Source organism: Camelus dromedarius, chromosome 6 (assembly GCF_036321535.1).
Source record: "Camelus dromedarius isolate mCamDro1 chromosome 6, mCamDro1.pat, whole genome shotgun sequence".
NCBI lineage: Eukaryota > Metazoa > Chordata > Mammalia > Artiodactyla > Camelidae > Camelus > Camelus dromedarius.
This window is the reverse complement of record NC_087441.1, coordinates 42,930,927-42,957,845: the sequence shown is the minus strand read 5'-3', so window position 1 is coordinate 42,957,845 and position 26,919 is coordinate 42,930,927. Positions and strand designations below refer to the sequence as shown.

General features: G+C 44.9%; 1 protein-coding gene across 5 annotated transcripts in view; it reads right to left on the bottom strand.

The window, feature by feature from the left end:
• FYN (FYN proto-oncogene, Src family tyrosine kinase) overlaps positions 1-26,919 on the bottom strand; it is a 198,558-nt gene that overhangs the window by 12,347 nt on the left and 159,292 nt on the right. For 3 of the 5 annotated variants that reach the window (XM_010992002.3, XM_031456177.2, XM_064486766.1), the window contains 6 exons: positions 26,716-26,865; positions 23,943-24,107; positions 20,371-20,550; positions 18,749-18,825; positions 18,505-18,658; positions 222-353 (listed from right to left, as the gene is read on the bottom strand). In XM_010992002.3, the coding sequence (XP_010990304.1) occupies positions 222-353; positions 18,505-18,658; positions 18,749-18,825; positions 20,371-20,550; positions 23,943-24,107; positions 26,716-26,865 (858 nt within the window). Of the gene's footprint in view, positions 1-221; positions 354-18,504; positions 18,659-18,748; positions 18,826-20,370; positions 20,551-23,407; positions 23,564-23,942; positions 24,108-26,715; positions 26,866-26,919 lie in introns of all 5 variants that reach the window. The other 2 variants (XM_031456178.2, XM_031456179.2) reach the window with 2 other exon arrangements.

The following is a 26,919-nucleotide window of genomic DNA, read 5'->3' as shown; positions in this document are numbered from 1 at the left end:
AGCTGCTAACTGCATCTGTCCTGGCACACAGTTCATGGTGGCTACTTGCCTATGTACCACAGTGGCTCCCACTCTGCTTTTCTCAAGCTTAATATCTGTCCACGTTCTCACGTGCGGCAGAAAGCTGAGGATGGGGCTTAAAAGGCAAACAGGTGAGGTTTCCCCAAATGGTGCTGGAAGAGCACCCACTCAGGCCCATTTTGGCTGCGTCCTGCCCTTACCTGGGTATGGAACTCTTCCTTTGGTGACCAGCTCTGTGAGTAAGATTCCAAAAGACCACACGTCGGATTTGATTGTGAACCTCCCGTATAGGGCTGCTTCAGGGGCCGTCCACTTAATGGGGAACTTGGCACCTGCAGGAAGAACACCTGGTTACTTGTCAGGCAGAGAGCACTACACTGGGTGTGGGGCTGGTGAAGGAAGAGCACCTAGAAGTGCTTTCATGTGATCAAATTCAGAGAGGATGGGAAGGAGGTGAAACAAGACATGGTCTAGGACAGAGAAGCCATGGGGTCTGGTCCTGGCTCTGCAACCTTAAGCAAGTCCCATAAAAGGGCTGGACTTCAACCCCACTTAAAGTTCTGCCTTCTAGACCCTGAAGCTCAAAACCGATTGAATGTCATAGGTAGGGTCTGGAGGTAGGGATAACGTGAGAGTTAGGAAACTAATTTATGTATTTTTTCTTTTGTTTTCAAATAATATTATATTTTAATAAATACATACAGTATTAAATCATAATGCTACTCTCAAGAATCCTTTTGTGTATAAGACCACAGTCTGCTCTTAGTGAGGTACATAAAAACCAGATCAAACCACCACACTGCTCCCAGGGTGGAGACAGTTTGCTGCAGCCTGGGTGTTATGCTGAACTGGGCTGTATTTCCCCAATGCCTCCTGCACCCACAGCAGAGAAATGATTTTGCCTCTGGCTACTCCCCCGACTCCCACGACTCTCTTTCCTCTTTCCACCCTTCCTCCTAACAGTGGCCATCTTTAATTCCGGGATAGCTTTTTCTTCTGCACTGCAGGAACCCTTGCCTACCTCACCTCCTTGCCTTTCTCCTGCCAGCCAGAGAGGGTCCCATCTAACATTTGTTTTTAAAGAGCCGTGTTGTCTCAGTGACTGTCCTATGAGTTTGATTTCTCAAGATCAAGAAGCAAATTTAGTGCCAAGGTCAGTAGAATCTTTTCTTTCAAATTTCTCCGATTAAAAGAATCCTTTCTCCAATCAAAAAGAAAGGGTGGGGTCCACACTGCTCTTTATGGAGCTAGATGTGTGTACGGGGAATTAAAATTGATTCAGCAGGCTGTGCTCTCACACGTTAGGCTCAGCAGTTATAAAGCAATTCCAGATATTTCATTGAACAAACTAAAAGGAAAAACACAAGGAATTTATATTACTGATGTAAACACAATTATATGCTAAAAGCATGTTAATTTTACTTAGGAACTCCTAAAAAAATCATACCAAGGCTGACAAAATCAGAAATTTTCATAATATCTTCCGTGAAAAACCATTATGTGTAAAACTGGCAAGTGATTAAAATCTTTAAATTAGCATGGTTTTAATAACCAGAGGTATGATAAATTACAGCAATTAGATTTTTGTTTTAAACACAGTACATGATAACATCTTCAGCAAATCTACCCTGGCATTTTCTGGCAACATAATTTCCCTCTCCATCTCTTCTATGCCCATGTGAAATGAAATAAGAAAAAAAAAAAAACCCTACTATTTCATTCTGTGGCATCTCACATTAACACTGGAGCAGAGAAGTTATTCTATGGTTTTCTTTTCCTTTTATGCATCGAGATATTTTTAATTAGCTATGTTTCTCAAGCATAATTACTTATAGCTTTGCTTAAGTGCTGCAGGATTCCACACAAGGTCTGGTATTCTCTGAACAGTCATTTTGTTTTTAAAGTTTCTTTCAAAGCATTCTTCTCACACTTCGTATCCTCCAGTATTCTGTTCACGCGGCTTTGGACTCTCAGCCGCCGGGATTAATGTGATAGATTTTCTTCAACGTCGAGAGCTGACTTTGCCCTAGACCAAACCTCAGCTGGAGTTCTCTTATTTCAGAGAATTTAAGGTATATTAAATTCATTCCTATTTAAACCATCTCTAGAGCCAAATGGCTTGGAAATCCATGTCCATCTCTGAAGCAAACAGAACATTTTTCTCCACTGTGCAGACACAAATCCTGTAAATAAAATGACAGGCAAAACAAGCCTCTCTTCTCTTCTTGGAATTGTTCCATGTTGCCCAAGATGTGTGTGTTGCTGAACATAAAGTATTTAAAATTGGGATAAAGTCAATTTGGATTTTCTGAGAGAAGATTTCATAATTTCAGATTAAAAAAAGCAAATGTCAATATATAGGCCAATTGCACTGGTCTGCTTTTTATCACCTACAACAAGAATTATAATACATAAACCTTCAAAAAATAAGTTGAAACAAAGGCTATAATGGATCTCTGATAAAAAATCATTTGTAGATATGTGCTTTGACATATTAGCAGGAATTTACTTAAATAAATTTATTTGGTACTGGTTTTCTTTCTAAGAGAAGCAGTATTTTTACACCTAATACACTTTGGAGAGAAAAAGGAAGACTGTCTTTGTCTGATTTCTCCTACTTTGTTTTGGTATTAAAATAGCAGCCTCTGTTGACAAAAGAAGTTTCTCTAAAGATAACTCACATTTTCAAGGAAGACAAAAGACAAAATTAAAGTGGCGATAATTAATGATTAACTGAGGTTTCAACTGAAAAGAACTCATCATTGAGTTCTTACTACCTCAACTCCGCCCCCCCCCCCCCGCCTTCCCAGCTACCCACCTCTGGGGGGCACATCAGGGAGCATTCACCTGGGGTTTGGGCAGGGCTCTCTGCAAACCCCAGTCTAGGAGAATGGTGCCCCGTAGCTGCCCAGGACACAACCTATACGGTCCCACAGGTGGCCCTGTTGGGGGTGGGTGGGCTCTCTCCTTGGAGAAAGTTAGGAAAGCTCAGAAACCTGGCAGGCAGGACCTCCTGGGTGTAAACACTGCCTCTCCCTTGAAGATAAAGTTCTGCTCCCTCCGACTTTTTTTCATAAAGAGAATGGCAGGCACAAAGCCAGGATCAAAGCTGTCTTCTAATTGGTATGGATTTGTAGAAAAAAGGGGACAACGTCAGGAGAGCCACACTACAATGCACTTGTAGTGCTCTCCTTGAAATTCTCCTGTCTGGGAGCAGGATGCACGTGCTGCAATTTCCATCCCCTGCACTTTATGGGGGACGTAGCAGCCAGTGCAAGTATGATGCTCTGTGTCACTGATACCATGGGCTTTGGAGGACCCAGAAGCCCTCAGTGTACTTGTTCGTTCAGATGAACTAAAAAGAAAATGAAGAAATTATCATCACTCTAGTTTTTATTTCTTACTGGATTACTTACTGGATTCTTTTAAACCAATAGACAAAGGCTATACACTATACACACACACACACACACACACACACACACACACACACACACGTATTTATATATAGTCTTGAAAGCATCTTTTTCACTGAATGTTTTCCAGGCAGTGTCTGCAGATTTTATCAACTTCCCAAGGCTGACTCACTGCTGAAAGCCTGACTTGGTGCTGTCATTGAGGCCCAGGTCCTGGAACCACCAGACAGGCAGAGTATCTTTGTACTTTGTTCATTTAGCTCCGAGAATAGCACAGAGGACCAGTTAGCTGAATGGCTGAACCATTTCCTGTGGCGAGTAAACACAGCAGTGTTTTACATCATCATTCTCAGCCACATCTCACCCTGGCTTCTCTAACTTCTGTGGAAATGTGAAATGAGTGGGCATGAGCTTCGCGTAACATCAGGGCAATCTTACTTCCATGGCTTCCACGACTGTCCTGACTCCAGTGATGCCTGTGTTTGTGTCAGCCCATGGGACCTCCCTCCTGAGTTCCTGACCTGTATGACCAATTCCCTCCTCAGAGCCTCCCCTGGGAGGCCTCCAAGGGCCTCTCAAATACAACACCCAAAATGTCTTCACACTAGTCTGCTTTTTCAGCGTTTGCCGCCGTGTGAGATGCAGAGTTGACGACACCAGAGTGCAGAGAATCCTCCTGCCCGGGTACCGCGTCTATGGGCTCTTCGCTGTGCTCAGACAGCAGCACGGAGCCTGCCTAGAGAAGCTGCTCCGTCCACCTTTGGCCTCTGCTGCTTTCTCGTTGCCCATACTGAGTCCACCCCTGAATGTGTCCGTCCCTCTTCATCTTCCTTACCAGCACTCCAGGACTCACTTGCTCCCGGCCACCTGCCTCCACTCCTGCAATGCCCTTCCAACTGGGCCTACGTGCACAATCTGGCCCCTCCTCCCCCGCTTCCCCAGCCCCCTCCTGTTATCTGGGGCCTCCCCTCTCTGCTCCCCTCAGCTCTTGTCCCACTGACCTTTTCTGACTGTCCTGACCTGCTGCTGGGCCATGGGTCAGGCTGCTGCCTTTGCTGAAAGTCCCACCCGTTCTGGCCCCACGGCTGACTCCTGCTCCTCCTTTGTCCTTGCCCTTGCTTAGGGTCCTGTGAACCCCGGCCTGAGCACAAGGACTGGGCAGGCTCTTCAGCTTCGTGCTGTCAGAGTGTCTGGTTCTTTGCAGCTGCTCCCATTCAAGGGCAACGAATACATGAGTTGTCAGAAGTGTGTTTCTCCCCACCAGTAGACTGTCTTTGGGGGCAGACACACGTCTTTCTGGATGGCTGCCATGTCTCCAGTACCCAGTCCAGTGCCTGTTGCACAGGAGACACTAGGTAAGGAGGTGCTGGATGAATGAGTCACTGGACAACTGATCAGCACTTCCAGCCTTCCCTCCTGGGCTGGACAACCATGGTGCCTTATGGTGCTTCTTATCAGGGTCCTGCTCCCTGACAGGGCCTCTCCTTGTCCTCGGTGATCAGGGTCACTGTCTATCACCATCTGGATGCCCTTTTAAGGGTTTAACAACTGCCAACTACAGTAGAAGAGCATCTGTCACACACTAATGAAACTTAGAAACACCTGAAAAACCGTGACTTTAGTGCCAAATGAAGGGTGTTCCGAACTCCTTTGGGTCTGAGTGAACCCATCTGAGGTGGAGGGAATCCTGGACTTGGCTTTGTGAGGGGCCTGGGGCTGCAGCTGAGGTCGGGGTTAGACCTACAGAAAGACAAGGTGGCCGGAGGCCTTGGAGTGTTCACAGCAAAAGAAAGTGGAAAATCCTTTTTTTCAGTAAACTGGGATGGAAGCAGGGGAGTGAACATCAATCCTTCATCCTCACTCTGATTCAGAATAAGGTTAATTACCATCCACGCTTTCAGTAAGAGAAAGGAGAGAGCTGTGGGTCTATTCAGTTACCAAAGGCTGTCCACACAACAACAAAGGCCCCACCCCTGCTGGACTGGTTTTGCTCTCTCTCTCTTCCTGCCGGAAGTGTTTCCGGAGTTTCCCCCTGCCTGGCATGGTACTTGGTACTGGGGAAACCACGGTGGACTCAACCTCCTGCTCTCAGGGGGCCTGTAGCCTAGTTTAGGAAAGATCTCAAATAAACAAGTGGCCATTACACGTGTCACACAGCGACAGGCACTCCAGGGAAGAGCTAAGCTGGCTGCAAGGACAGATTTTGTGGGGCTCTGTAGCCACGCTAGGGTCTCTGGACCCCACCTGAGGGCGGGGGAAGCCACGGGGGCTTGTGAGCAACAGGGCGATGATACCCACCCCCTCTTGTCTTTAAGGCACGGAAGTAACGCACCATTACCTTGAGAACCATCGGTGTGTGATAAGGCAGAACATGAAGAGCATTCTGACTTTTCTAAACTCTTGAAGAGCATCATGACATTTCAAGGCCCATGGGTGTCTATTAGCAATTAGCAGTCGGGTAGATTACATGCCTGTTGTTGCTTCTGTCATCGTGTTTATTTAACTTGTGGCTCTAGTCACATTGGTGCTATTTTAGCACACTTTTCACATTTGAATAATACGAATTGTCTCGGGAATAAAGGAGTAAAACTCAGCATACCCCAGCACTTGTTCAAGCTCAGACATCTCTATGAGAAACGGATGATCTTTTCTGAGCTGACTCTTCCTGACGCTCATCCTTTCTTCCCAAGCATGTCCCTCGTCTCTGCTGTAGCCTCTTCCTCACATCCCACTCTCTACTTACAAGTGTCTTGGAGGCCTCAGTGTTCCTCTCTGCTGCTCCCCTGGGGGAACACGCCCTCCCTCTCTCAGGATTAATCTTGCCCCACATCTCTGCAGGAACTGGGCCAGAAACACTGGACAGACTCCATCTCTCATCTGAAGTCCTGGTTCCTAATTTGCAAATGTCTAAGTAACAAAGCCCCTAGGATGTCCCACGTTTATCACAAATGTGGCAACCATGAGTCTAAATTTATTTTTCATTAAATCAGTTTACCACAAATAAGACAGTTTGTTATACAGGAAACTCTTGTAGGTAGAAAATTTGACTAGATGACTGACCAAGTTTATTCTCACTCTAATATTCTAGGGTGCCAATGGAGTCCCCTTCCCACTATCCCTTTTTTGGGTGTCAGATCCCCACTCTGCGAGGTTTCAAGGTGAGAAACCTGAAAGCTGGCTGGGACTTCTCCCTCCCCTTAAGCCCAGTATCTAATCCATCCCCAAGGCCTCTTGTTTCTCTCTTGGCCCAGCTCTCAGGCTCGCCCTTTCCTGTTCAAGTTCTGACTGGGCCCTCATCCTTCTGTTTACTCCTCCAGCCACGGGACTCTGCCTAAGGCTCATCGTCTTTCCAATTAATCACGTTAAACCTCTGCTTCGTAATGTCCACACCTGCCTCCCCGCCAACCACACAGAGGGGTTCTTACTGCATTAAGTCAAAATCCCCCACCCAGTTTTCAAGGACCCATGTATCTATTCAACTGTGGTTCCTGCTGCCCTGAACACACAGTTCATCTAGTCTAGCTTGCTTTGTGTAAACTGTACCCTGCACTTGGCATAATCATGCATTTGCCTCTTCTACATGAACATATTCTAAATATCTTCTCTCCTTCCACCGGCTTAGTGAAAGCCTGCTCAGCTCAGATCCCAACTCCTTCATCAAGCCACCCGTGATGACTCCAGCCTTCATGGGTCTTGCCAGCACTCTTGGAGCCAATGCTGTAAACAACAGTTTGATGCTTGACAACAGAAGCTCTCACAGTAGCTAAACATATACTGGGTGCTTGCTGAGTGTCAAGCATCGTGCTAAGTGCTCTACACATGCGAGGCAGCTACCAGTAACAGTCTTGTTCTTCAGGTGAGAGAGGTGAGCAGAGCTAAGATCATATGCCAAAGGACACATGTAAATGGTGGAACCGGGAGTTGAACCAAGGAGGTCTGGCTCCAGAGCCCAATCACTTAACCACTACCCCGCCATGCCAATGTCTCCAACATGTCTCTCTACTAGTTCTACAGGGGTTATTTTGCATTTCCTTAAGTAGAATGTAATCCTTTGAGGTTGGAGACCATGTTTTTTACTCATCTTCCTCCACAGTACCTCGCCCAAGGCTGGTTAAATAGCAACTGCTCAATAAATGCTTTAATTGGCTAAAGGACCAACCTAGCAATGTATCCAACATAATGTCTAAACCTTCCCCAGACATTCTCTTCCTTTACACAGATTTAATCAAACCAAACAAAGAAAAGAGTGACAATACAGCACTGTAACAAATCATTATTTTCACTCTTAGAGTTATAGGAATAAAATCCTCCTCTACACCCTAGGACAGTCTGACCGAATGCTCTTGGTTTTTAAATGAAAACAGGATGACCAGCTAAATTCATTAGGTCAGGATGGCTCATCCCAACCCTCAGGCCCCAATCCAGTAAATGAAGGTCCTTTATCCCCAGGGGCCAGGCAATCTGCTCTCTTCTGTCTTAAACAGAAACAGTTCTTACTTGATGCAGTTACTTACTGTACTTTGTGCATCCTCATGCGTTAAGACAATGGCAGTGGCGTTTCAAAAGCTAATATGAAGACCACAGAGACCTTTACTCCCCAGTCTACCTCCAGCACTAAGCACGGAGAAGTTGGCCAGAAAACAGGGAGCAAATGTTCTTTGTGACAATGCAAAGAGGCCCAACTGTGGGCTAGGATGGGGTGGACATCTGAGGAGGGCCCCAGGCAGTCATCTAGAAAAGGTGCTTCAGGGTCAGGTGGACTGGCTTTGCTGGGTGGGCATTTAAAAGCTCCCTCAGTCTGTCTCCCTGTCTGTAAACCAGGGGTGATGATAACATCTCACAAGGTTGTGATGAGAACTGTAAATAATGTAAAGGGCTCAGCAGCGCATCTGGCACCTCATAAGAGCCAAATAAATGCCAGCTATTATTTCATTTGGATCTTAATGTAAAGGCACTGAGCTGCATCAGGCCAGCCAAAGTCCCCCAAACTTTAAGAGAGGAAAAGAGGAAAACCCAATACACTCAGCAATCAATAACTGAGAACTCACTGAGTGTCCAGCGAGTCCCTAACACAGTGGGAGGCACTCTTGAGAAAACCAAGCACCAGTCACTTCCTGCCCTAGGACATTCCAGGAGACAGAGCTCACAGAAAAAAACAGAGAGCTGAATGGTGGTGCTGGCTTTAGGGGGAAGGGCTCAGGGGGGAGGGGCAAGAGGAAGTGCACAGGGAAGGGGGGCCTGAGCAGAGGCAGCCACACAAGGATGCTGCTATGTGCCCCACGGTCCTCCCTGGGTGAGGCTCTGGTGGGGGCCAGGACAGGCCCGGCTGGGGCCCAGCTCACATTACCTGGTTTCAGTGGAGAGTGGGACTGTCGAGGCTTTTTTCCCTTCCTGGTGACCAGGCCAATTCCATTGCCCTGACTCAGAAAATATTCTCTCTGGCTGAAAAACTGGGCCACGGTGGAGAAGGCAAAGCTAGTGGAGAAGAAAGCAGCCAAGTCCTCCCCACAGAGAACACAAATGGTTCCCTAACAGCATCAGCAAGAGGCAAGGCATTAGTGTCCACAACAGACACTTTTTCTGAACCAAAGATTCATCCAGAACCCTCTTTAGTTATGAAGCTGCAAACTCTGCAAATTATTACGCCCAACATTAAATAATGGGCAGTGCTTCAACTTTAAAGTTACCCTGGGGAATGAGAGAAAAGAAATCATAAATTGTGCCAATAACAGGAAGCTGATTACAGGGGTGTGGAGGGAGGGGGAAGGAGGGGACAAGGCCGGGCAGGGGCAGGATATCCTGTGAAGGAGGTAAAATCAAAGCTGACCTGACCTAGAACTTTGTGGTTATTCAAACAAAACAATGATTTCAAACCCAATAAAATCTGGCAAAGCAAAACTTAGAATTTTCACACTAGGCCAAAGTAATGACTTTGGAATTTCTTAAAAGTGTCTGGAGTAAGATGACTGTGTGTTTTCCAGTTATTCCTGGTGACACATTCTGTTGAAATCTCTCTCTGCTTTAGGTTCACAAGGCTTTAGCACCATGTTTAAAAAAACAAAAACAAATAACAAATGAAAAGTAAATGGTACAACGGATTGAGATGATATTCCATCTGGAATGCATAATGGTGAGTTTGAGCGGGGAGTTTGAGAAGAAAGGAGGTGGGGAAGAGGGGGGAGTGCTGTCCCCTGGGGATGTGGGTGGAGAAGGACCAAGGTGGGCCAAGGAAGACAAGAACCCAGGACCAGAGGCAGGGTCTGAACAGACTGCAGACATGAGGGTTGATTAGCCAGGCAGGGATCCAAAGTCTAGTGTGGCTGAATCCATGGAAGGAATATTCAGGCTGAGGGGGTGAGCAAAGTTCCAAGGGGAACCCCAAATCGAGGACCAGAGAGGGAGGGGTAGACAGTCCATCAGTGGGTATTAAAAATCTAATCAGGACAACTAGAAGTCAGAGGGGACCAAACCCAGCCACAAGGAGACTGGGGGACGGGGCTGGAGTCAAGGCACTGGCCCTGGTGTCTTGCAGTTGAGGAAGGACAGGCAGGCAGGGGACCTGTGGAGGAGCAGGAGAGTCTTACATGGAGGATAACAGAAAGCAGGCTGGGACGTTTCTTCTACAAATCTATGGGGGAACCAGTGAGGGGAGGATGCTTGGGTTGCTTGCCTTTCCCATCACCCTCCTCTGGATGGTGACCACTGACAACTTAGGACAGGATAACTCACTGGCATCCCAGAAGTAAGGGGCGAAATTAATTAGCATCTTCTGAAACCCTGGCTGTTTGCTACCTGTGTTCTTGGGAAGGAGATCTAAGATTCAGCAAGAGAACTTTGCCTAAAATGCAGACTGTGCTGGGGTAGGCGGGGCTTGTGTAAGTGGTTCTCGTGGGTGAAACTGAGGAAAGGAGGACCCCTGCTTGCTGTTCGGCAACACCGAAGTGCGGAATAATTTCAGTGGTCCTTCCGGCTTTCCCAGAGAGCGCCACGAGGAAAGCAACAGCAGAATAAAAACTCTGATAAAAAGCCTGAGTACAATGGACACTACACTTGTAGTCTTTTATCCAGAACAGGCAAGAAAGCTGTGTGCAGACCTCTGGAACCATCTGTATGCTGCTGTTCAGGGTGGTGAGAATTCAGACCTAAGTAAAAACGGATGTCTGGGAGGGAACACAGAACTCGTCCCAGGAATCCAGTTGCCCCTGAAGAGGGGCAGTGGGCCTGGGTCCGTCTGACATCATGCCACAAAGTCTCAGAGGCAGCAGGACAAGCCCTGGGGTTGGGGATACCGCTTGGGAACAGCTGGTCATCCTGAGGGTTTGGTTGGGAGTTAGGAAGAAACTGAAGGAAGAGAGGATATACAGAAGACAATAACCACTTTCAGTTGCTTTTTCAAACCGTTCCTCCTCCACCTTGCACCTCCTCCTCCCGGCCTTTGGGGAGACCAGCATGATGCTGTGTACCCTCCTTCAAAACGGGACAGTTTTCACACGCACTGTCTGTCCTTGATTATCCAGATGATGCAAATGCAGGAGTTCCTTCTGCCAGCAAAGCAAGACAAGGAAGCCAAGTGACATTTGTGATGTTTGATGGCAGTCTGCAGTTCCTATTTACACACTCTAAAATCACAGAGGGTGACCATCTGCTTCCTTCTTGATGATTACTAAGAAACGTGGGTGCACAGACCAAGGACTTGGTCTACACCATTCAGAAACAACCGCCAAATTGCTCTGCCCAAGAGAGTACAAAGGAGAGAGAGAGACACCCACACGGAATACATAATGTGACTGCCCAATGCAAAGAAAGAGGAAAGATATTCAGACAAGCGGGCTCCCGGTGACCAGGGCTTACAGCACGCCCATCTGTCCTCCACCCCTCCGCCCCCAGGAGCAGAGTCAGGGAGCAGCCGGACTATGGGAGCGAAAGGAACGAGTCCACCTCCTCTCTGCAAACAGTTTTAATCTTAAAAGAGAGAGTCGGGGAGGCAAGGGTGAGTTAAAGTCCCTTTTTTTCCCCTTTTAGTCTATGGCTTTCCGCACATCCTTTCTTTGAGGATAACACGGACTGCACCACCCATCTGCTTCTCCCGGACAGCCTGGCCCGCTACCCCTTGTGCTTAACCCGGCCCCGGGGCTCCGCGGTGGCTCAGCAGATAAACAAAGCATCCCTCTCTGAAAAGCCGGTGGAAGCCGGCCGCGCGGCAGAATACAAATGAAGGCGCTTTCTGCCTGAGACGGAAGTGTACCAAACTCGGGATCTGGGAGGCTTGATTGGAACCAGGCTCGGCTCAGGCATGCAGCCCTCAGCTCAGCAGGAAGGATGGCTGAGACCCGGCCGAGGGCAGGACGTTCTGCGGGGGAGCCCCCAGCTCTCACCAGACTGTCCACCCCGCAACCCCCTCAACCATCAACCCTGGGCACGGGCGAGGTGGTCAGTACAAACAAATCGAGCTTCCTGCTCAGTGCTTAAAACAATGGCTACACTGGAAAGGGTTTGCTTTTCATTCAAAGGATGATTTGCTTCCCCAGCACGGGAAGAATTAGATTAAATTCAATAATTAAAAGGGTTTTTTCCCCTCCTCCCCTGACATTTGCTGTGCAGGTCACAGCACACTGTGTGGGAATTACAATGCTGTTGTTGACAGAGAACAAGAAACGCATGTGCCGACGGGGGCAGAAGGAGGGCATCTCATGGCGAGATCAGCCTTGATCTGCCACCGGATTACAGGGGCCTCAGAAGAGGCTGATTAATAATTCTGCAGGAACCCTTGAGCTGGAAAGCTGGCATTCTGAGTCTGATAATCCCCAGTCGTTGCAATACAAAGGAAGGACAGGAATTGAATTCACCGTTCTGAATTGTGAAACTCAAAATTTGAAAGAAACAGGGATCCGCTTCTTCCTGACTATGTTTGTCAACGTAGCTGCCTGCTTGTTTGTGTTAAATGGCTACTGTGCTTTTTGAATCCAAAATCTGATTATATTTAATTAGTACAGGCATCTGGGATTTCTAATACACAAAGAGTTATTAAAGTAACAAATCGTTCTAAAATATGTTCTCCGTGAAAGAATGTGTTAATTTATGCAGTAACAATTTTTTAACATGAAATAATTAACATGAAAACTGCAACAATTATGAATTCTTTGCAGTCTAATTTATATGTGATTTTCCTCCAGATAATAATCTCTTCAACATAAACCTTCAATACTGGGAGCCTTTGAACAGACACATTTTTCTTCATCTATTTAATACATAAACCTAAACTTACAGCAGGTTTTAGACAAAGTTCTAAACGCTCTGTTTCTACATACATTCCAAAGATTGCCTTGACATTTGCTTTCTCAACAATGATCCTCAGCTTAGAACTTAAAAAAAAAAAAAAGACAAACCAAATAAACCCAAAATGCAGAGCAACTCCAAGTTCCTGTCTTTGTGATGATTCAAATCAGGGGAGGAAAGGGTTAAATAGGTGCAAGTCTTTCATGTGGGAGACGCTGCTGGAGGGGGTCAGGAAAGACCACAAGGGGTGTGTGTGTGTGTGTGTGTGTGTGTGTGTGTGTGTGTGTGTGTGTGTGTGTGTGAAAGAGTGAAAGAGAGAGAGAGAGACAGAGCCAGAGCCAGAGCCAGAGCCAGAGCCGGCTGTTGTCACCCCACTGGATCAACAGTAGTGATGTTACTATTGCCACCACTACTAACTAAAATTATACAACTGTCAGCTGAGCATCTGCTTTGTGCTAAGTGCTTTATGTATGTTCTCAGGGAAGCCATACAACAATTCTATGATGTAGATAACTACTATTATCCCTGTTTTCAGAGGACGAAATAAAGACTCAGAGAGGTTAAGTATTTTGTCCAAAGCCTCAGAACTAATTAGCAGTAATGCTAAGGTTCAGATCAAGATAATTTTATTTCATAGGTCATGCTCTTAAACAATCCAGTCCCTGCCATCTTTGGGAGCGGGTGGTATGTTTGCATGCATGTGTCAGTGACACTGCTGAGAATGGCCATCGAATGTTCAGAGTTGACTGGATTAAAAACAATGGAGGTGTGGAGGCAGGGACAGTTCTCAACAGAGAAGGCAAATCTGAGAAAAGAGGAAAATCTGCTGGAGAAGACCATAAGTAGACCACTGGCTCCCAACTGTGTTCAGAGGGCCCTTGGGCATGTAGGTCATATGAAATGGTGACTGCCCAGATCAACAGAAATGACTGCAAAATAATAATATATTTTTTCTCTTACAAGATTGGTTTTTCTTTACAGATTACTAATAGTTTTTTCTTAAAAAAATTTTTTTTTTGGTAAGAAAATAAAGACTCTCTTCATGGAAAATCTACATCAAACACAAAAGGTTCAGGTTGTAAGAATGACTTATATTTCACAAGCCTCAAAGAGCTTTTAAAGAGAACCCATTTAATTGTCACACTAATTATATAAAGTAATTATTTTTATTATCTCCATGCTAAAAATGAGGCACAAGAAGGTTAAATGATTTGCCTGGGGACACACTAGACAGAGCTAGTTCAAACTCCTGGCTTCCTGACCGCCAGCCACAGTTTCCTCAGTCTCACCAGGCTGCCTGAGCAGCCGGAGGGAAGCACCCTGGGAAGTAACACAGTACCTGTGTGCTCTGCCTATACAGATACGACCACAGAACCTGGCGAGCAGCATCTACAAACGCTAACCACAGCCTTGCCCCCAGGCTGACAAGCCCACTCCAAGGAATATACCTAAGAGATGGGAGGACATGTCCTCCTAGCCACCACCTCAGTGGCTTAATTCATAAAGACCCCAAGTTAGAAATAGCAGTAGAATGGATAAATTGATCTATGTGGACAGTGGAATACTACTCAGCAATGAAAATGGAAGAACTACCTGTCTTATGCAGCAACCTGGATGACTCTCACCTACGCGATGGGAAGGAAGGCAAACGCAGAAGAGCAATACTGTATGATTTGTTTATATGAAGTTTAGTTACAGGAAAAACAAATCTCTGGTGATAGAAGTAAATCAGTGGCCATCTCTGGGAGTGGTTACTGGCTGGAAGGGGATGAGGAGGTCTTTTAGGGGCTGGCAGCATTTGTATCTTGGTCTGTGGGTGGTTTCAGGGGCATATGCATATGTAAAAATTCAGTGAGATTTATTCATTTTACTGTATGTGAATTATGGCTGAATTAAAAAAGAGTAAGTGTCCGCAAAAGCAAGTCATTCTGATACATAAGCCAGGTCTATCTAAGCTTGTTAAATTTAAATCAACATTTGTCAGCAATGAGCTTCCTGAAAGCTCATGAAGAAAAAAACAAGAGTGTGCTAGGAATTAGCTTTAATCCCTCCCTCTCTCTCTTTCCCAAATGGTGTTTGTGCCTTTCTGTGTGTCTACAGCCCATTCTCGCATTTTTTCATTCCTCTAGAGCTTAGTCTTATACAGGAACAGGACATGATAACCAGAGTCCTTTTTATTTACCACTTGCTACGTGCTGGCCACTGTGCTGAACACTTTACATGTACTGTTCCACTTAATCTTTGCAAAAATCAAACGACAAAGCAGGTAAAATATATTTCCCACTTTACAGATAAGCAGACTGAGGTGAGAAAAGTTAAGCGCCTTGCCCCAGGCCCCAGAGTTGGCAGGTGGGAGGGTTAGGTTTCAGGTCTGGTTCTCTCTGACTTTCAGTGCTTGCTGGCTGCCCTGTGCAGTCTCAGGCATCTATCAGTAGCTCCTAGCAAAGCCCTTCCACTTTGCTCATATAATTCACTAAACTCAAGTGATTCATGTTGTCATTACTTAGAGATCCTGATTGGACAGAATGTGACAAAGATTTTATGACTACAGAAGACCTCGCTGCTGTCACTGAGGGACGTGCGGAGGGAACAGAGAACAAGCCATACCGAATGATTTCTAGTTGCCTCCAGCGTGCTGCTGGCAGAGGCCCACCCTCCAGCTTGGGGCCTGTCCTGACCTTGTCCCTTCTCCTGCTTACGGTCCAGTGGGGCAGGCGCAGGAGAGGAAAGGAACGCAGGTTGGACTGTTTAACCGAGGCCTGCTTGTGCCCAGGGAAGTGCCAGCTTGTCCACCCAGGGAGGCGACAGACATTTCAGAGTGCCCTTAGATGGGGAACTCACAACTGTGATGAGAAACCATTGTCACTCCCAGTCCTAAAATACCTGTGCTTGACACACATTTCTGCAGACGGCCCACACTTCCATAATCAGGATGCGGCCTGGCTGTGGCCTGTGGGGAACATAAAACCCCACTTGCAAGTCTTATCAGGCACACGGAGCAGCTGTCTGGAGGAGCTGACAAATCCCCCGCAGAAACTTCAGCACAGAGCACGCATGCCATCTGCAGAGCACACCGCGGGCACAGGCCCGGCCCTTCCTGCTTCGTAAAGCGGCCGGGGCAGGGCAGACCCTCGGGAGGAGCTCTGTGAACAGCCTGGCTGTCCCAGAGCTGGAAAATGAAGGTCTTCCAACTCCCTCACACACGCATGTCAGAAGGTACCCCTTAAAAGCTTTTCCATAAAATAAAGGGGAAAAAGAATTTAGGACTAATCTCAATTTTTATTTTCTGTTCTTTTAATCACTGTCTTGATGAGAGGCAGTCAGCAGAGCTTAAGAGGGCAGATGCCAACCACACCTGGATTCAAACCCGGCTTCTGACCTTTTACTAGCTGTGTGACTTTGGACACATTAGTTAACCATTCTGAGCCCATCTCTGTTTTCCTGCTCAGGCCTGGGTGCTGGGTAGGGATCCTATTAAACAGCCCTGCTCCTTTCTTTTCCTCTGTTGCAGCATTTCTTTTATTCTGCCTGCAAATCCTAGGGCCCCAGTCTTTGTTTCTTTTCTCCAGTTCAGTCCTCCAGTTCATTTACTTTTCCTTACTTATCTCCTTGCAGGGTTTGGCACACATCTGAAGATACTCGTAAAAGGGAAGAGAGAAGAAAAAAGAATTTTAAGAGGGAAGGGTGGAATATTCTGCTTGGAAATCAAGTTAAGGAAACATGGTACAAAGCTGATCCATTGCGTAATGTCAGGACAGCATCTGGGGAAGCGATGAAGGTGAGGCGGCCACCAGAAAGGCAATCAGAACAGCACGTTGGGGAGGAAGGCAGGACTGGATGGCCAGGGCTGAGGGGGCTGCTCCAGCCCTGCTCCACAGCAGAGTGTGCTGTGAGGGGACAGCAGCAAGGGGGTCCCAATACTCTCATCAGCCAGGGCCGCAGCAAGGGGTGCCTCACTCCATGAACTCAATATCCAGCCCTGTCACCAGCACTCCTGCCAGCATGCTTGGGCTTCTGGCCTTGCAACCTTCTCATTTACTGATGGTTCAAGGCTGTTAAGCACAAATTCTATTGCGTCCAGAGTCCCAGAGAAGCGGGGAACAAATCCTGAACTGCTCTCTCCAGCACCAGGACTCCACTCACACGTGTAAGGATGCTAACACAACCGACTCCATTCCAACCCTTCCTAAATCAAATATTCATGTCTTGCAACCTTCACCTGCTCTCCTCTCCTCCCGGGTCTGTGAGTGGGGATCTGACAGGTTTGCCTCAGGGTAAACTCTCATTCTGGGGCAGGTCTCAGACCCAGGGCACTTCAGACCCTCTCAGCTCACCTTGACTCAAAATCATGTCCACATTCCTCTCTGGACTGCCAGTGCCAATCAAAGCTGCCTGTGTGCCTTTGATTAGCGATGTGGCACGCCATCTGGCCCGGTACTGGTGTGTACGTGTGTGTGTGTGTGTGTGTGTGTGTGTGTGAAATGTACAGGCATACTCGCTGTGTGGACATTTGGCTCCAGGACAAGACCTGCCACGTGTCGGGGAAATTCAAATAGCTCAGCTGTCTGACCGACATGTAATTTAGCATTTGGACAGTATCTGTGCGAGGCTGGGTCTTAGTTTATCATTTTTCCTCATCACTTGAGATTGCTGAGAAGGATAAGAGGAGGGAAGAATTGGCATGAAATGAAGAATTAAAAAAGAAGGAAAGAAAGAAAGAAGAAGAATCAGAGTTGGCCGTCACAACCTCCAGTAGAAAGCACTGCCCTGTAATCTGTTCCAGGCACTGCTCAGCCTTGCTTGGAATGACCAGCATTGGTTAAAAACAATGAAGAAGGTGACCCCCTTCCTCCAGACACGAGTGTATGTTCTCCACGAGGAGCCTACATTCAACCGCAAACTGCACACTTAATTCCACACATTTACCCATTGACCGCTGTGTGAAGTTCCAGGAAGAAAGGAGATAGCTTTGGGAATCCCCTCCTCGGTATCTGGTGCTCCAGAAGCACCTGAAAGGCTGTCGCACTGCTGGTTTGGGATGTATCTTATCTAGAGGCTCATTTCTACAAGCCTTTGGAGGGGGCGGGACAGAGGGCGTGATGAAAGGAGGTGGAGCTTTCTGAGTGGCTCTGCTGTTACCTTCTATCGTCACTCTAGATCCCCTTCCAACTCGTCTTCTCCCTCCTCTGGACCCAGCTGGACCCCTCTGATCACTGGCTCCAGTGGGTTTGGCGGGAGATCTGGAGGAGGGCCGAAGAGCAAGCTTAGGTATGAGTCCCCAGGACCTACCCAGCTGCCTGTTTCCACCAAAGGTAGCCTCTCTGCGCAGCTGCTGGTGCTTAGTTCCAGGGCTGTTACCAGCTCTGGGGGTGCCGCATCATGCCTTGCTGGTTTTCCTAAACCCTGCCTGAGCCATGGTAAACAACTCCTTTATTAAATTCTCCATGAATGTGCCTTCTGTTTCTGGCTGAGACTTTGATGGAGTGACAAGCTATTACTTTCGGCCTTCCACAACCCTCTTCTCCAAAGGCAAAGTGTCCCGGGCCTGGACAGTGAGGAGGGCAGCTTGAGCCAGGAGGACCACATCAGTGGACACTCACTCACCAAAAAGCAACGTCTCATCCACCTACTGAGCCCACTACAGTCTCCCACGTGCAGAGCTGTCAGATTCCTGCCAGATCGAGAAGGAAAAACCCAGCTGAAGAATGACATTTCTGGAGGAAGGGAAGGGAAGGAGGGAGGAAGGGCCATGCAGGATGTGGTCAAGAGCCTTCCTCAAGCAAGTGCCCACCTTGTCTGGCTGTGTACTCATTGTCCTCGATCAACCTAGCCAATCCAAAGTCAGCAATCTTGCAAATGAGTCCGTTCCCCACAAGGATGTTTGCCGATCGCAGGTCCCTGTGGATGTAATTCATGCGCTCGATGTACGCCATTCCCGCGGCGACCTGTGGCACCGAGAAAACACACGTTACACATGCTCCACGCACCCCCATGTTGGTGAGTCTGAGGAGGAACGGAGGGACCACGGGGCCCACCTGTGCTGCCATGTCCACAAGGTTTGGTAACTTCAGTGCTCTTCCTTCTCCATCTTTTAAGAAATCGAGTAAACTTCCTGTGAACAAAACACAAAGCCATTTTGATTTCCTTTGACAGATAAAAACTCCCAGTGAAGGGCTATATTTGGTTTTCTTATTAGAAGTAATGAGGTAATTGAATGAAATAATGCTATCAATGGAAAAAAAAAAGGTTTACACACAAAAACAGGGCAGGAAAAAACTATGTATTGAAAGGTAATAATTTAACCTTTCAAAAATGAACAATGGTGACTCCATTTCTAAGGACAACAAAAATGGGATAAAATGAGAAGAAATGAGTCTCAATTCCCTTTGTCATAAGGAAGAACATGTGAAAGGCTGCACCACTTCAGTCTCATTCCCCCATCAGTCCTGCACAAAGAGTGATGTGGGGGAAACAGGGCCCAGCCGACTGAGTCTCAAAATGTGGTCCTGGGACCAGCAAGAAAGGCACCCGCCCAGGGAACTAGTTAGAAATGCAAACTCTTGGGCCCCACCCTGATTCTACTGAATCAGAAACTCAGGAGATCTGGCTCAGAAATCTGTCTTTTAAGAAGCCCTTTAGGTGATTCTGATACAGAGTAAAGTTTGTGAATCCCTGGCCTAGCTTATCGACAGATCTTAATCAAGAAAAGAATTATCTGAGGAATACAGGGTGGAGCAGGCAGCTCCTCATATCAGATCGTGGCCAATCACGTCTTAAAAGATATCTGAAACAAAACAGCTGGAGCTTCAGAGCCACTGTGGTAACAGCCCAAGGAGCTCAGAATGGACACCGGGGCTGAAACAATCACAGGCAGAAGCTGCATGATCATCGGTGATTTTTTCCATGCTTTAATCACAAAGTTATTTACCAAATAACCCTGGATACAAAGGACAAACAATCCGCCAGAAAACACTTCCAAATAGATTTTAAAAGAAAGTATGTGGAAAGGAAAAATTATACTCGTGTCCTCTGATGTACAAGGCATTGCCTTTTGAGGCTGTTTCTTGTTTGGTTCATCTGTTTTTCCAAAACAAAGCAATCTTTGGCCTTATCCCCAACAATATTGCTTTGATTAGAAAGATAAAGAGAGAGAAAAAGAATGAGAATAAAATATGCTCTTGAAAAGCATGTTTTTCTACGACTGATGTTTAAGAAGAGAGCTGAAAAGAAAAAAAGATATTGAAAAGATGGAGACTAAATGTAGCCTGGAGATCAGTGTCTGATGTCAATTGTTCAGCCCTACAAAAAGGAAGTTTAACCCAAGCTCTGGCATCCCAAGTAACAGCAAACTATTATCGCCCTCTGTATCCCCTCTGAGATTAAAAATGAATTTCTTTAATTACGGAGAGGAGCTGGAACTCCTGACACGTGCACCGCGCAAAAGGTACTGTGTTTCATAAGGATCTGGGGGGGCAAGCTCAAGGTCACAGTCTGTTCTAAAAACGCTTTCATTAGTGAGCGCATAATTTGTGCTTTCTGATAAGAATGAGTAACTTAGGCAGAAAGGAGGAAAAAAGCAAGGAGGCAGCTCCGTTTCCCTCCCAGAAACATCCCTGCAGGCCACTGTGAGGGGGGAGCCTGAGAGGCCACGCCCAACCTTTATTCATGTACTCGGTGACAATGTAGATGGGTTCCTCCGACACCACTGCGTAGAGCTGGACCAGTTTGTCATGCTTCAACTTCTTCATGATCTGTGCCTCCTCCAGGAATGATTCAGGGGACATTGTGCCTGGTTTAAGAGTCTTTATGGCTACTTTTGTGTTTCCATTCCAGGTACCTGCAGACATCCCACAATATTAAGTCAAACTAAAGATCCTCTTTTAATGGGGAAAAAAATTTTTTTTAACTCAATAGCTATTTGTATAAAGTTAGATTTTAAGTTAAAAAAACTTAATATAGTTTTTGTTGAACCAAAAATGTAAGGACTCTATCAAGTACTGCCAACAGGAAAAATGTGTTTACTTATGGCTAGATCATGGTTTATAATTCTTTAAAATTTTTTCTTATTTTAATATATATCACTTTCCTTTTCTGGCTCAGTCGTGTGATGACAAATTTATACCAAAAGCTCTGGACATTTCTTTTTTTCCTTCCAGTTTTATTGAGATATAATTGACGTACAGTGCTGTGTGAGTTTAAAGTGTAAAGCATAATGATTTGATTTACATACATCATGAAATGTTTATCACAGTAGGTTTAGTGAAAATTCATCATCTCATATGGATACAAAATCAGAGAAATAGAAAAAAATGTTTCTTGTGATGAGAACTCTTAGGGTCTAATCTCTTAACAAGTTTCATTATATGATAAATATAAATAACATACAGCAGTGTTAATTATATTTATCATGTTGTACATTAGACCCCTAGTAATTTCTGGACACTTCTTTATAAAGATGAAAGTCCAGGGGTTAGAATAGGCCTGGGCATCCAATAGCCATCTTGCTGGCAGCAGAGTGAGCATGGAAGAAATTAGATGAAGTTCCTTTTATGGGGAACATTTATGTGCCATTTAAAAATATATGGCAACACACCGAGGATGTTTGGAAATTACCTCAAGACTTTCAGTTGTCAGCAGTGGATGAGCTACTTGATAGAGTCCTTGAAAAGTTGAGCTAAGAGTGCTGAAAAGCATTGGCAAGAAGCTCACAGTCTACTTGCCAATACTTCCACCAGGAAAGGAAAATTCCTCAAGTTTACTGATGGCCAGCCACAAGCACAATGACTGCTACCAGCTAGACTGGAGAAATTCAACAGCAGCTGCAAGGGAGCAGAAATACTTAAACTTAACATGTTTAAAGAGATCTAGGAGGTTCAGAGGCAGGCCTGGTTCATGATCACCATCATTTCCCTCATCTGTAAAATACAGGAATGGAACCAGATTATCTTTCCAGTCTCTTTCAGCCCCCAAATTAAAAAACAAAAACAAAAACAAAAAACTAGATTCTATGTGTATCTATTATTAGTCTTATGACTTTGAATTAAAACTATTAATAAGAGAAACAGAAAAATCTGCTAAGTTAGATTATGTTTTCTATTTGGAAAAGTAAGCTGGTTTAAATTAACTTTTATATTTAATATCATTGATTTTAGAACTAAAAAATTCCATAAATTGGAGCAACTCTCGTTACTCTGTTAAAAACATGGTTCATATCATTATAACATGCATCTACAAAAACATAAATCACCAAAGAATAAGTGGCTTAAAAAAGAGTTCATTCAAATCTTATAGAAAACTGACCGCTAAATCTGAATGGGAAATCTGACAATTTGTAAATGGTCTTTTTTGTGAGTGTTTTAGCACCCCTCCCCCCAAATTTAAATAGAGTGAGATCTTCCTCTCTAATAACAACCTGGTTACTTACATAGGCCTTCCATCCTGATCCAGAACCACCACAACATGGTGTTTTATGTTCATTGGGAAACAAAACCTTAATAGCACACGTAATGATTTAAAGTTGGTAATTATAAAGTTTGAAAATAAATTTTCACATAGGGTTTAATTTTTCCTGACTTTATTAGTGACTGCATTAAAATCGTTAGGACCCACAATTTCAATTAGAAATTGGGTGGATGAGAAAGAGAAAGGCCATATAAACATACTCTACAATATAAGAGTTAAGGTCCAGATAGAGACTGATACAATAATGTGGACTCTGAAAACAATGACAGTGGAAACACTTATTGTAACAGCTTATGCACACACACATACATGTGCATGTCTGAGTGAGTGTCTTTCTCCCTCTCTATCTATGCAGTATTTACTAGTTGCCAGGTTCTGCTCTAAGTGCATTAACTGTATTAAATCTTTTAATGCAGATCACACGTAAACACTTGCACCCACAGAAATCAATTGATACCTATCTACATTGTTTTTCTTTTAAATATCTTTCTGTGGGGGTAAGTAATTAGGTTTATTTATTTTTAGAGAAGGTACTGGGGATTGAACCCAGGACCTCGTGCATGCTAAGCATGCACTCTACCACTTGGGTTATACCCTCCCCTCTACATTGTTTTTAATTGACTCTAAGGAAGGAAGAAGGAGGATTCTATAAGCACCAACATTACTTTACTAACAGATGTTTCGGGGCCTCATAAAACAGTGGGGAGAGCTAGTGCACTTGGCCTTAGCAATGACAGGACAACCAAATTAAGAGAAGTACATGTGTCTACTGAGTACTTTATGCAGGGGACTCTAAACATACTGTCCCATGTAATCCTCAAGACAATCCTATGAATTGGTATTATTTCAGTTTTACAGATGAGGGAACTGAGGTTCAAAGAGATTAAATAAGCCCCTTGCCCATGGTTAATCAGCTAGTAATGATTCAAACTCAGGCCATTGAGCGAAAAAGCCCACGGTCTTTCTCTACAGCAGCCCATCTGTAGTATCTTACCTTCCCGTGTCTCAGGAAGAGGAAACACCAGATTCTTACTGTACTAGTTTCCTGGTCTATGGGTGTCTTAATTAACCACATGAAGTAGGACAGAAGAGTACGATCTGGATGGCCTGTGCCCTTCTAGCTATCCAGGTTAAGTGTCTTGGTCCCATGGGCTGTGTACATGTTTTTGTTCAAAACCATCCTTTGAACTGGCTTTGAGATGCAGCCAAACACAATGTGCCCTCTGCCTTACCAAGCCACACTTCAGCGAAACACCCCTGACCCAGCTTCTTCTCCAGAAACAACGAATCACGTGCAACTTCCCAAGCATCTTTAGCCAATCCAGAAGTTTGTGGGGTACAACTTGATGCAATCACAGTTAAGTTAAAACACAAACCATCAGCTTTCTCTACAGGAAAGGGAATTAATAAAGAAAACACAGTCCTTATAATCCATAATCAGGCATGCACTAGGAGAGATGGAAGGTGATGGGCCCTTGAGGGCGACACTGAGTTCATTCTAGAAACATTTGCATTTGGAAATGAAAGCATTTGGCACAGGCTAGAAAATTCCTTTGTACCATTGACTGGTTTATGAATTGAGGCTATAGAATAGTATCATTTGAGCCATTTGCCAATTGTGACCAGAATTCTGAAATCAAAATCAAAATTATGAGTAATTCATATTTTCTTCCTGGCCATCAAGTCTTTATCTTCACCTTCCATCTTTGCTGTTTGGGACTTCCCAAACGAGAAAGCTAGTAATAGAGTAAGTGAGTCTCGGCATACCCATCCATACTTCCCCAAACTGCCCATTTCCCAGTCTCTTGATCAACTGCAGGGATTCTCGAGGAATTTCCCAGACATCTTTGGTTTTGACAGACAGATCGGTAAGCCTTGGCATCCCTTTGTGACAGGGAACTACTAGGCGGCAGCAGAGACCTGCGGCTCTCTCTGATGGGGCGGGGACAGCAGCAGGAGAGGAAAAGAAAAGCAGAACACGTGAAACAACAACACTTAGAGGTGCACAAACCCAGCCAGGGCACAGCGTTACTCAAAACAGTGCTACGTCAGCAGAGAACTACACACGTCGTGGAAGATTAGATGCCACACACTGAAAAGTGTTCACTGGAGGTAGGACAGAGGACGTTTTAGATTCGGACTACTGCCTACCCCCGGGTCTAATGTAGTCTGTACATATATACAGATATAGATGGTTTTGCTATCTGTGCTCACTAAATAGGAAAAAGGTTTGCAGCCCAATGTGCTAATAACATCTTCTGAAATGCTGACGATATGTCCACTGATTTCATAAAGTACATTTGGACTACAACAGTCTTTTCCACCCTCTGTCTAATAGCAAAGGGTTTGGAGACTCTTTGCTATGAATATACTTAAAATTGTAACTTTGGTACAGGAGTCTTCTATGAAACATTAGACTGTTATAAACTAGCAAAGCTGGAGATTATACCTGGTAAAGAAAAAAGAGGTCATATTTCTCTAGTGATTTCTCTGGCAATTTTAACTGACTCTATCCTACCAGTCAGATAGTCTTGCTTCTTTGATATTTTCCAGTAAAAAATTTTTATAATAGTCTCTGATGTATAATTTAGGAGTCTGGTCTGAAAGGACAAAGAATGGAGACTAAAATGTGCAGAAACTCAAGGATGTGAAAGAACTCTTTCCTAAGAAAAAGAGGAAGGAAAAAGTCCTTACCACTTATAGGTCATTTGGAGTTTTTTCCCTTTTCTTCTCTTTCTTCAAAGAATAATCCTTGCAGAATCTAGCACTGCTAAGGGGAAATTGTCTAAATGCCAAGTTAAACATCAGTCATGTCAGGAAGGTGACAATGGACAAGGAATCAGGGCAGTGACAAAAGCTGCAGAGCACCTGGCTGGTGAGGTGGACAGAGCCCCACCAGCCACACCCACTGGAGGCCTCTCAGATGCAGGGAAATAAAATGTAGTGCTGTTGCCTTTTCTCCAGGAACCAGCTGCAAGTTCCTTTCTATTCCTTTCTTTTTGATAGAATCAGGTTCTGAGATGTTTAGGCAGGAAATTATTTATGTGTCAATATTTCAAAGACATTTTATTGTGTGAAGGAGAGAAAGAGGGACGAGGAAAAGCCAATATAAAAACAAATCCAACTCGAGATGGATTTTTTTTGAGATTAAAAAATGTCTATTGCTCTTCATATCCCTTCTCTCCTTCCAGCTTTATGATGTTATTAAGGTGCCCTTTCCAACACAATATTTTCAAATGATCAAAACCCTGGGGACCCTGCTGATGTTTGGCTGTAATGAAATATATTTCGGCATCTGAAAAAATCCTTACAACACTCAGGCATTTTGAGTATGTCATTTAAGCTCAGGGAGTTATTCTGCTCCATTTCTCCCAAGTATTGCATCAGAATCCACATAAAGGAAAGTTACCCAATGTCCTTAACAACAAGTACTCCAAGTGGTGTTAATTTTTTCATTTGCTCATAGTGCCCAGGATCAATAGGTACATGTTTTTTACTGCCATTTTCAAAAGACTGCTTTTTCGATGCTAAAAAATTACAGACAGATTATTTTTAAATGAATGAGCATAGAGCAATAGTTGAGGTCAAGTCACGTATGATTTTAGGGTCATGTCATTGTCCTGAAGAACAATATAAAAGGTATATATGGGTCACACAAAAAACTGAGCTTAATGGGATTTAGGTCTCTATCTACACATGTATATCTGCATTTGTTTGTGTGTAAATATTATATAGTGGGATATACTTGCTAATCTAGGAAAGAAAGCATTCATTTTAACAATTGCACATACAACTACCATCTTTAATAAAATGTACAAATCACACATCTAAACACCTCATAATTATGTGTTTCTAGGAACAACAGACTAGTGGTGACATCTTGGTGTTAGGGCAGAGATTGATCTACTATTTAAAAGTTTAATTTAACACAACAGCCATAACAGATCTAAGAGCTGTGGGTCACACACAGCTAAGTCTAGTTAGGAAAACGGAAGTATTGGTGGGGAAGTGAAACATGATAAATGGATCGCAAAAGTCATCTAGGCATGAGAATGAAATGTATGTTCAGCCTTTCCTGCACCAGTGCAGAGTGTAAAGTGAGGGAAGGAACACGGCATCCCCTGCAGAGGCCCCCTGTTAAGTGTCCCCCCAGAGACCACACCCTCTTCCTGCCAGGGTTTCTGAATGACGTACCGCGGGGGAACAGGCAAGGATAACTCACATTGACTTCCAGATGAGGATGAAAAAACAAACAGCTTTTAAAATTTAACCTATTGCTTTCTACCTGGGGGAGTAGAATGTGGTACCATCTTTTGACAAACATATGGAACTAATAATAACTATGGTGGGGAAAACAGTGATAGAACCTATCTGGCCAAGCCCCACCTGAGGATAGACTAGCAAAGGAGACTGTTTTCCTAGTGCCTTGGTACATACTGGCTGTACCTCTCCCCCTTTCCCGCTCTGGGCCCACCCACTCCGGGCCCACCCACTCCCTCCAGTGTCCATATGCTCAGTAGCCAGTTAGAATTTGGGTTACCTGAGTAATGTTGAACAAGCTGCTGAAGTGTTTCAAACTGGGCCCGGGTGGTAATATAGTACCCACCGTTGTCAAGTTTGCGAATTTTATAATGTTTGACATGGTCTCCTTTCATATCATCCCAGTCGCGGATAGAAAGTGAATAGGCACCTGGAACATACACAAAGCACGAGCAGCTCCAATCACCGTGAGTACCGGTTTGCC